Raw genomic sequence first — 10,899 nt, 5'->3', positions numbered from 1 at the left:
CTAAGCCTAAAATAGGTCCAGCCGCCTTATTAAGCTGGGCAAAGTCATTCCCGGCTGTCTTAAAGTGCAGTGTGTTGTGGCATCACATGCTCAACATGAGGCTGGAGGTTGTTCTGAAAGGCAAAGGCTCAATGCGGTGTCATAGAGGGTCACCTCACACCCCAATTAGGGTCTTATGATGTCTTTACACTCTGTTATGTGAGCTGAAAAAAGGATACCAGAAGTGCAAAGGTGCAGAAAGTCTCTGACTGTTGCAAAGATGAAAAGTAGCATTTAATTATCAACTAAACCCTTCAGTTTATTTAGTTTATGTGTCAGTTTAAAATGTAATACAGCACCTCTGCAGCCGTGTGCATAACTGAATGTATGGAGCCACCGCGATGTGAATCTGTACATTAACCAGTATGACTTTATTTATTTATTTAGTTAGCATTCTTTTTCAGTATGGGTTCATGCAAAAAGTCTTTTATTTTTATATGAATATGAAGAAAAACATCTCATGTATTGTGCATAATTGAATATAAAAGTTAATGTGTTCGTTTGTGTGGTTTCTTTTTCAGAAATTAAAAATGTCTGCACATTTATTTCTACGGCGTGACAGAAACTTCCATTTTGATTTTTATTGTCTCAACTGAGCATGGCAAGTAAAAATGCGTCTAAAAAGAAGCCGTGCAGGGCTGCAGTTGACAAAAACAAAGGTTTAATATCAACCCGCAGATACTTGTGATTCACAATTTTTTTGGACTTCTCCCTCAGCTTAATCCCCCCATTTTGTTCATGTTAAAAGCAGCAACAGTGAAGGAATGCTCCAAAAAAGTCAGGGATGTTAGATTAGTGAATCAAACTTGAGGCCTTTTGCTTACACTGCATTATTTTTGTCACTACAACAACACCACCACCACCACCAAACCCCGCCCTAAGCGAAGCTTCGTTTTCGTCCATGCTCAGCTGTGTAAAGGTATGTTAACCAATTTCACAGTGTAAATATTTCTTTAGCCACCGGTGCTGTACATGTGCCGTGCACATGCTTGTCGGAGACCTGGATCACTTTCAATTGCGCCCACGTGGCTGACATGCCCCCCCCCCCCCGATCCCCAAACCAGTAAGCAGGAGCAGGTTTACATACAAATGACTGGTGACTACTCACCCGCTTCCTTGTGCAACCTGGTTTTAATGTTCTTCATAAATCTGATTCAAACAGTAAACAACAGAACATATTGCAGTTTATTCTCTTTTTTTTTTTTTTTCTTTCCATTTCTTGTCCCTGCAAAAGTAGGAAAAGGTCAGGTGCAGAGTAAGAGGAGATTTGGAGCTGATATGATCAGCTGTCTTGCCTAAAGATGCTGCACTGTGGATTCTTGTTGCCTCAGAAGTTTGAATCCCTATAATCTCTTGGGGAAAAAGACTAATGGTTGCTGTTGACACATCACAGCTCTTCCACTGTATTCATATTCGAGAACTCTTGCGTTAACAGCTTCCCTTGTTGGGATTTTAGGATTTCATTTAGCAATAAAATCAACAATATATACATAAAGAGTTTGAATTGAAGCCACAAAGTACTCTTAGTTTTGCCAAAGTCACTGTAGAAGTTGATAATTAAAAAAAAAAAAAAAGAAGGCATTTGACACACAGTACTATGTCTCATAATGACATTTAAGTGTTTTTCTGTTTTTGGGGGAAAGCCAGGGATTATAGAAGTGCCTAACAGCGCCATTTCTTTCCACTAAAAGTAGTTTACATTAAAAAGGGCAGGTACATAAAACTGAGTTAATGGTGAAGTAAACTGTACATCATTAATTCTAATTTATGGATCTGATATTGCATCTGGGACCATTTTTCTCAATAACACATGCCCGTATTATGCCATGCATTTCATTTTTTTTTTTTTATTACGCTTCTCCATGTGTTAATTGTCCATTTTCTGTAAATGTCTCAGAGCATTATTCTTCCTGCCGGGATGCCTTTTGTTTTTTGGCCTAAAATGTGGTCAAATTAATGAGCCCAGAAAGTCAGCCTTAAAAAAATCCATGAGTCGTAACGATTGCACGCCATGGATTTATGTCACAAAGTTTTATGTTATGGGAGGAAATGAGCAATCTAGAATGATACTAAAACATAACCACAACATTTGTATATTTCAGTATATGAAAAGGCGGAGTGCTGTGCAGATAGGCAAAAATCAAAAGTGCTCCATCCCAGTGAGTCCTGCCCTCATTCAAGCAATTAATATATGCACTGCAGGGATGTAGGAAGAAATTCCAAAGACCCAAGAGAGACTTACTCCACCCCTGATTCCATTTTGGCTTAAATTGCATTATCCCTGTCCTTTGGCTTTTAGATATAGGGCCCTAGTTGTCAAACTTTACTCAACAACAACACTATTCAATGGGTTCCAATATGAAAACAATGCTAGTTCTCACAGGAGTCCATGAGGGTAAATTAAATCTCCCCAAAGGTGCCAGGAGAATAATTATTTTTGTCTGTGAAGATAAAAAAAAAGGTGCAGGTGAATGAGTTCAAGCCTCACTTAGATCAGATTTGAGAAACAGGGAGGATGGTTAGTATGAGATGAAGCTGGGCTGCAGCCACGGCGATTTGGCCGGGTGCAGACATCTGGCCTGATTCGACTTCCCACAGCCTTGCTCCGAACATTTCAGGTCCTCTGGTAAATCAGGAGCACTACAGCTGCACTGTGCATGACAGCAAGAAATCTGTTGTTTTGCTGAACGCTGCAGTCAACTAAATTCTTGGATGGTGGGCCTCCTTGTCTGAAGGCTGCAGTCACGCAGTGCTCCGTCAGGCCGGTGGGCTGCCAAACGGGGCCGGTGGACAGCACGGGGTCCTCAGCAGAAAGGGAAAGGATTAGATTATGGTGTTGGTGCTCTGTACTTTTTAGAATAAAAAATGTATTTAAAAAATCCAGAATGTAAACAGTTTCTTACAACATGAAACTTCTCAGGTAGTTCCTTTGGACATGGGAGTGTTTAAAGGGGCAGTCCCATTTTATATATCAAGATCATTTTGGAGGATGTACATTTTTTGTCCATATATATGTATATATATATATATATACACATATACACACACATACAGACACATTGCAGTCTAATGAACTAAACATTATAACCATGAAGATATGTTCATTGCAGGACTGTACTGCACTGTGTGCACACAGATTGTGTATAATGAAGCTAATACTAACTTTTAATTGTATTTAGAAGGAATTTATCTCAATAGAATATATTTGAAAATATTTGAGTTAGACAACATTTGGCCTTTATTAGATTTTTGGAGCGTGGTTATAAGCTAAAATAAGTAGGCCTATAGGCACTATTTGCCTTTAATGTCTTGCAGCATAAAGGTTGTATAGTGGCGTCACTGTGCCTCATGGTAGGCCTAATTAATAAAAGGATTATCCTATAGAGTTTAATTGCTATAAATTCCCTATGAAGACCTGGGTTAGCACTTGCATAGCATCATAATAAAACGTATAATAGGATTCCAATAGTCCTTTGTCGCGAGGGCAGAACGGTAGTCGTCTTGGATCTCAGGTTTCAGGCGAGGGGCCTCCTCTTCTTGAATGAGGCCGATTTACGTGGAGGTGGCGCGGGGGGAGGAGGAGAGCAGGAGCCTGCAGGAATCAGAGATCTTTCTTTTGTCCTCTCGTTCGGGACCCCGACACATGGGGTCAAAGCGGGCTGAATGGGTTCCTACTGAAAGACTGCCTCGGACTCGGACGCACGCAGACGCCGATGAGAGCGCGCGCTAATTAGGAAAACCTGGTCGAGCAATTAGCACCGAGGAGAGAAGCCGTGCAGAAGGTGAGTGTTTCGGCAGCAATAGAAGTTTGTTAAAAACAAGTTTAGTCTCTTTTCCAAGTGATTTAAACCTCGGTTGAGTTGTTTCGTCGTCCGGCTGCTGTGTTTTACAAGCAGGTTTTTAGTCTCAATTTGTGGCTTCCACGTAACGAGTTTTGGAGTGCGCGTGCCGGAGAGCGGTGAGTCGTGTGTCTTTTTTTCCGTCCGTTTAAACCTCAAAGGAGAACATGGAAATATGTAACACGTTATAGAAGTCAGTTAGTTCGATTCAGAATGTCATAAATTCATATAGAGTTTGATAAAACTTCAAAAAAGGGGCTATTTTTGACACCATATGAGATTAACAACTGCCACGGCGGAATGGCTAGCTTAAATAAAGTCACACCACAAAACTTTAGCTTCGCAGGGATTTTCCTTTGTTTTCTCTTAGCTTAATTCTCATAATAGTGGTTTTGTACTTTCCAAACTTCTCGTGTCTCTGACTCTTTGAAATGATGGCTCGCATCTTCCAGTTCACCGGATTTTAGTTTCCCCACAGGAGCTTGGCAGAACTTTCTTTTCCTCCAGGAATGCCACACTTTCCAAAACAATTTAGTCTGACTCAGCAAAGCGTGTTCATAGCCTCCAACGGTTCTGCTCAGCCTCTTTTTAAACCCTTCTTTTAACTTATGTAATGCTTATTTGCAAGCGAAAATAAAATGGATAAACTCGTGCTCCCACCTGGATGAATTGCAAAGGCAGGACAGTTTTCTATCATAGTGACACCACATAGAGCAGTGATTGACATTTGTAGATGCTGTATTCTTGCTCAGGCTGAATGGGAATTGCATGTGCCCTCTGTCTGCTCCCTGAACCCTAAAAATCCAGCTCTCTGCTTTTGGTTAGGCAGGAATGTCCGCTCGCCTTCGCTTTGTCCAGATCCTTTGCCCAAAAAACTCTTCAACCCCCTCCATCTCCTCCTGCAGCCCATTGACTCCTGAAGCAGAAAAGCCATTAAATCAGTTGAGCTGGGTTTAACCCAAATGAGCAAATAAGCTACTGTTTAAAAAGCTGTCTTTGGTTAGCTGTGGGCGAGGATGGCATTGCAAAAAAAATGTTGCGTTTACTTGAGCTAGGAAACCAGTGAGTCTTAGTCAAATATGTTTGTTTTCCTTTGTGTCTTTATGTCTTTAGAGAGAGATGGCAGTGAGGGCATTTAACAGTTTAACATGGGGGGCTGTAAAAGTTTAAGTACATTTGGCCCAGTGGTGTAGTCTAATGCCTATTGTTTGGTATGGATGGATGGATGGTCTGGGTGTCCTTCCCCAGGGTTATTTTGAGTGTCAAATACTTAATTTCCATTTGCATTCTGAAACCCTTTTATGCACCGATTTATGGTGGGAATACCTTTTTATTTAGCCTATAAGAAGGAGAAAAACAGATGACATTCAAAATATATCGAATGTATCCTAGAATATATAGCAGCAACAGGGCATTCATATCAGGGACCTAAGTCTCTCTGCATGTTCTGCAGTGTTAAGTTTGCGGTCATATTACCCAACCCTGCATTTATGAATACAAATATCTGAGGAAAACTATGTTGCTTATCATAGCATATTTTTAGGTGTGTAAACCCTGGAGATTTGTTAGTGAGTATACTGTGTAAACCTGCGCATCACGCAGACTACACCACTGATTTAGCGTGTCTACTGTGGGAGGAGGGAGGGGTGTTAAACCTTTTCCGTTAGCCCTGCACCTCTGGAAACCTTTCATTGGCCCTCAGCAGTCGCTAAACTCATCTTCCGGGCAGTAACACCTGCTGCACGGACTTCATATCACACTGAACAACAGCTAACAATCAAGTCTGAAATGACTGGTACTTTTTGGCTCTCCTGCTGAGAGTCAATAGACTGAAGTTGTTTAGTTCTTAGCAGACACACAAACAAAGGAATACATAGCCTACCACCCAGGCTGTGATGTTTGGGACCTTTCATGTGATACGCATGTTAAACTTGCAAATTTGAATAGATTAAATTAGTCCTAATACGGTGGATTTCAGACCGTAAGAATATAGCATGAGAGCACTTGAACCATAAAAAGACATGGATGGATGTAAACAAATGTACTGACACTGGACAATTGACTCTTATTCAGAGCTTTTTTGAGAATATGACTGCAGTGGCTCCTTGTTTTGATAGCAAGTCAAATGCTGCATGTCTCACCTTTTTGTGTTGGCAAGGGCAAGTAATATCCAGTAAGTGTGTATTAAGGTGACTGAGGGTGGTGATAAGTATGTTTTTAAAGGTTGATAAGATGGCCCAAAACGAGATTGAACTGCTTCAGAGGTCAAATTCTTTTGGCAGTATGTTTATTTTTTATAATGCTGATATTAGATGAGCATTAGTGGTTAGGCTGGTGTGCATTCATAAGATTCAGAGGATGCTTTTGGTCCTCGGAGCACCGAGAAGGCTGAAGAGCAACTCTCAAAGTTTTGGTGCTGGTAACTGGGACAGAGGATGTTTAAAGGGACAATCTGTCTCACTGAATGTCAAAGGCCTTACAATGTTAGCACTGACTTTGTAGCTGTGAGAAACCAACACAGATATGGGTTTACATGGCTCTAGTGAAACCCCATGTCATTTAGGTGGGGTTTGTAATTGTATGGTGGGGTAAAACAGACGTCACATCGCAGCTGTGCTTGTTCCCATCTCAGGCTTTCTGTCAGGGTCACAAAGTTCTGTTTTTTCAAACATTTAACCATTCCCACCACCAAGACTCAACAGTAACATGTAGGTTCAGGAGGACGGTTCTTTGGAGATAATGACTCCTGCAGTAAAAAAAATATTTTTTCTTTTTCAAACTTTAGTTCTGTTTTTGAACATTTAGATCTGAGAAGTGTTTCAAGGCCTTTTAATTTTCACTGCCTGGATCGTGCCAAGACAGACCAACTTCTAACATGTTTCCATAGCTTTGGTGTAGCTGGTGAGTCTTAACATGAAGTTTTCTGTTTTTAGTAGAATATTTTTCTGGTCAGGTTCAAGCAAGTCAGCCTTACCAAGTCAAGAAGGAGCCAGTACGGAGAAGGGATTTCGCAAAGGAATAGATGAGTAACCTGGCAAGGGAGGGCTTGAGGATGAGGAGACGTTTCTACAGATGCTTGTAGCTAAAGCCTTGTCCTGTTCCAGTGAGTCATGACATGCTGGTTGTTTGCTTTAATACGCCTTGTTTTTCTTAAGTAGAGAAGGTAGGTCCAAGGCTCAAGATCCAAATGTTCTTAAGGGCTTTAGTTCGTCTAGCTCTGTTTGTGTTGGTGTTATTCAAATGGCGTTAATCATTCAAATGTTTTCTTGTGGCCAGTTTGGTTCAGAAATAGACCCATCCAAATAATTAACCAAACAGATTCTAGATACCTTTTTAACGTGCTGTGCTGTGTATAATGTGTAACATTAATTTTCAGTGCTAAAGTAGATTTCAAGGCCACCTTTTCAGTTTGTTTTTAAGAACCTAATCTTATTTTCAAAAGATTACAAGCTACCATACAAAGTCGGACATGGTCTGAATTCAGATTTTTGTTTTCACTGCTCCTCAAACCTTTCTGTAAATGCTAAGTGATCCACAAAAAAGACAAAATGCTTTTATAAATGAACTGAAAAAGGACTTGGCCATGTGAAGGTATCAAGTTGTGGCTTTAAAGAATTTAAAGGGACAACTACTGACATTGTGGCAGGAAATAAATTCCTAACCCCATGCTCTGCTTTAGTATTGTAATTCCTGCAGTCTAAAGCCCCAGCAGGTCTCCTCACAGCTAGCTGCAACATGCCAGCCAACACTTTGATGTTTGATTAAGATTAGCATGTCAGGGAGCTGTAAGAATGTGGGTTTACCACTAGTACACTCTGACCAACAGGCCTGATTCCCAGGTTGTTGTGTAGTGTCCACATGGATACCTGCATGTAGGCCTGCACGATTAATCGTTATAAAATCAGGGTCTTAATTGTCCCTGTTCATGATTTAATGAACTTTTTTTTTTGTCTTTGTTTCTTTAATTTTTACAAACCGACTGCATCACAAACACTACTACTTTTCTTCTGAGTTTTAAAAGCGCTCTCAAGCGCCGCAATGCTCTCCCTTCTCTTCATTGACGCCTCTGTGGTTACAGGCATGTGGAGATGTGCAGTGTGCTCTCTCAAAATCAAATGTGTTTGGTACTGCCAATTTGTTTTGTCATAGTTCATGTGTGCAATAAACATTACACTTTGTGAGGAAAGAAATCGGGGCAGAGAATTGTGATATCAGTTCTAAGCTAAAAAATTGTGATAATTTTCCCCAAATCTACCTGCATGTTGCTGTTTTTATTTCTTAGCCCTGCATTTGAGGTCTACATAAAATACTTGAATGCCAGTGCTTGCACTTGTATTACTCTACCACACAGTGATTAAAGAATGCATGTGTACACTTTTATTAATCAGGTGATATGTATTTGAGTAATGCTTCAAGGCTTTCAAAGTAAATTGCTAAAAGACCCATTTTCATTACGGAATAATAAGCGGATTGTTTTCTTGATTTAATAATTTGGTCTTGGCCCAACCAACAGTCCGAAAGCTAGAGATATTGAGTTTTACATTGCCAGAAACTAAAACTCAGCAAATATTTATCTGTTAAAATATTTATATCTTATATATTATATCTGTTACAATTATCTGTTGACTAAATGAGGAATCAACCACTTGCTTCAGCTTTAATATCAAACTTGCTGCTTATAGTTGCTTTTTTCTTGCCAGTTCATTCTAGTTTGCACAGTAAGATTAAAAGAAAACATGTTTGTGCAAAAGACCCCATGATTGCAGTGAGAGGCTACAGTGCATTAGGTGGGTCAACAAAACTGCTCATTACAATCTGTGTTCTTTCTGTCCTTTTATTTATTTTTTCTCTCACCCAGAGCTCATTTAGCTCCCCGGTCACCTTGGCACCATGAGTTGGAGTTTCCTAACTCGTCTGCTGGATGAGATCTCCAACCACTCCACCTTCGTGGGGAAGATCTGGCTGACGGTGCTCATCATCTTCCGCATTGTTCTGACAGCTGTCGGCGGGGAAACCATCTACCATGATGAACAGAGTAAATTTGTCTGCAACACGCAGCAACCTGGGTGTGAGAACGTGTGCTACGACGCGTTTGCTCCGCTCTCACATGTACGATTCTGGATCTTTCAGGTGAGCTGCAATAGTCAGTGTAATTACAGTCACAATTTAAACTTTATGCCTCTGGATAGTTGAATCAAGCAGGATGTGTCCCAACATGTTCATGCTTTTGTCCAGGTGATCTTGATCACCACACCCACCATTATGTACCTGGGCTTTGCCATGCACAAGATCGCTCGCATGGAGGACAGTGAGTACCGGCCCGTCCGGAGCCCCAAGAAGAGGATGCCCATCGTCAGCCGCGGGGCAGTTCGAGATTACGAGGAAGCCGAGGACAATGGAGAAGAAGACCCCATGATAGCTGAAGAGATTGAACAAGACACGCCTAACAAAGAAGAAAAAAGTACGTAGGAGATTTGAACAGAAATAGAGCAATTGCAAGCAGTTAAATAGACTGTCCCAATATGTTTTACCCCCTTATCATGCTATCTATATGAAATTCTAACCAGTGTGTTTTTTATTTTGAAGACTTGGAGAAAAAGCATGACGGTCGTCGGCGGATCCGGCGCGACGGCCTGATGAAAGTCTACGTGTGCCAACTGCTGTGGCGCTCCTCTTTCGAGGTTGGCTTCCTTTTCGGCCAGTACATCCTCTACGGCTTTGAGGTGATACCCTCCTACGTCTGCACTCGCTCGCCGTGCCCGCACACCGTGGACTGCTTTGTGTCCCGCCCCACGGAGAAGACCATTTTCCTGCTGGTGATGTATGTCGTGTCTTTCCTATGCCTGCTCCTCACCCTCTTTGAAATCATCCATTTGGGCGTGGGTGGCATCCGCGACACCTTCCGCAAGCGGGCCATGCTTGGCTCACGTGCCCCCCTTCCATCCTCCTCGCGTGCCATTCCCACAGCTCCTCTCGGATACCACGCCACCGTCAGGAAGGAGAAACTGAAAGGAGACCTGAGGGACTCGCCAATGGGTGACTCCGGGCGGGAGAGTTTTGGGGACGAGGGGCCGTCGTCCAAAGAGCTGGAGCGGTTGAGGAGGCACCTTAAGCTGGCTCAGCAGCACCTGGACCTGGCCTACCAGGTCGATGAGGAAAGCCCTTCACGAAGCAACAGTCCCGAGGTCCACACGGCTGCACAGACAGCCGCAGAGCAGAATCGCCTCAACTTTGCCCAGGAAAAGCAGGGGGAGGCAAGCGAGAAAGGTAATGAATACGCTGCTAGAATATGCCTTAAATGGTTACAATTACTATTTCTATGTTTTTATTTAGACACATTGCAACAGGACTGTCTTTATTGATTCCATTGCAACAACATTTTGAGACCATTGAACCAAGGTGTTCTACCTTTTTAGGTAAAAGAGGCATTAATCCAAAAAAAGCATCCACTAATTCATGCCTCTCACAAACTTTCCATGTTTTTATAGAACTGAAAATGAAAAACACGCCATTTAAAATAACCATCAGTAATAGCTCTAAACTGTATGCAACGTTTTGGTGTAACAGCCAAAAGGAAAGTATTGCTAGCATATAAAAATACTTTTTGTACAGGTAATTTTCTGAACTACGAATCAGTTTAAATCCGCCAATTGTCAAAATAATTGCAGATCATTTCATGTCGATTGACAAATGTTTTAACTCTGTTGTAAACATAGCTACCTGTCATTTATTTAAAGCGTGACTTGAAGTCAGCAAAACATCATGTTGCTCAAGAACCTTCTAAAAAACAGTCTAGGTTTCAAGTGAACAAACATGCTGAATATTCCTCTGTTTCGTCTGGTCTTCTCCTAGGAATACATGCCTGAGCGTGCTTCCTGCCTCAAACGTCTGTTCTTCCATTCCTACTGGCCTTAAACACATGGAGGAAGCACATATCAGAGTGCAGTCAGACCACTGAGGGAGACCAGTGTGTGTGTGTGTGTGTGTGTGTGTGTGTGTGTGTGTGTGTGTGTGTGTGTGT

At 41.6% G+C, this 10,899-nt stretch overlaps 1 protein-coding gene across 3 annotated transcripts in view; it reads left to right on the top strand.

Moving 5' to 3' along the window:
- The first annotated feature begins 3,560 nt into the window (after positions 1-3,560).
- LOC117939228 (gap junction gamma-1 protein-like) overlaps positions 3,561-10,899 on the top strand; it is an 8,823-nt gene continuing 1,484 nt past the window's right edge. Inside the window, exons 1-5 of one of the 3 annotated variants that reach the window (XM_034864349.1) lie at positions 3,561-3,821; positions 8,737-9,008; positions 9,114-9,339; positions 9,465-10,145; positions 10,731-10,893. In XM_034864349.1, coding sequence (XP_034720240.1) covers positions 8,769-9,008; positions 9,114-9,339; positions 9,465-10,145; positions 10,731-10,744 — 1,161 coding nt within the window. In that variant the 5' untranslated portion in view covers positions 3,561-3,821; positions 8,737-8,768 and the 3' untranslated portion in view covers positions 10,745-10,893. Of the gene's footprint in view, positions 3,822-3,863; positions 3,998-8,734; positions 9,009-9,113; positions 9,340-9,464; positions 10,146-10,730; positions 10,894-10,899 lie in introns of those variants that run through there. The other 2 variants (XR_004655549.1, XR_004655550.1) reach the window with 2 other exon arrangements.

The sequence above is a fragment of the Etheostoma cragini genome, chromosome 24, assembly GCF_013103735.1.
Source record: "Etheostoma cragini isolate CJK2018 chromosome 24, CSU_Ecrag_1.0, whole genome shotgun sequence".
NCBI classification, from domain to species: domain Eukaryota; kingdom Metazoa; phylum Chordata; class Actinopteri; order Perciformes; family Percidae; genus Etheostoma; species Etheostoma cragini.
This window is presented reverse-complemented; position numbering and strand designations above follow the sequence as displayed.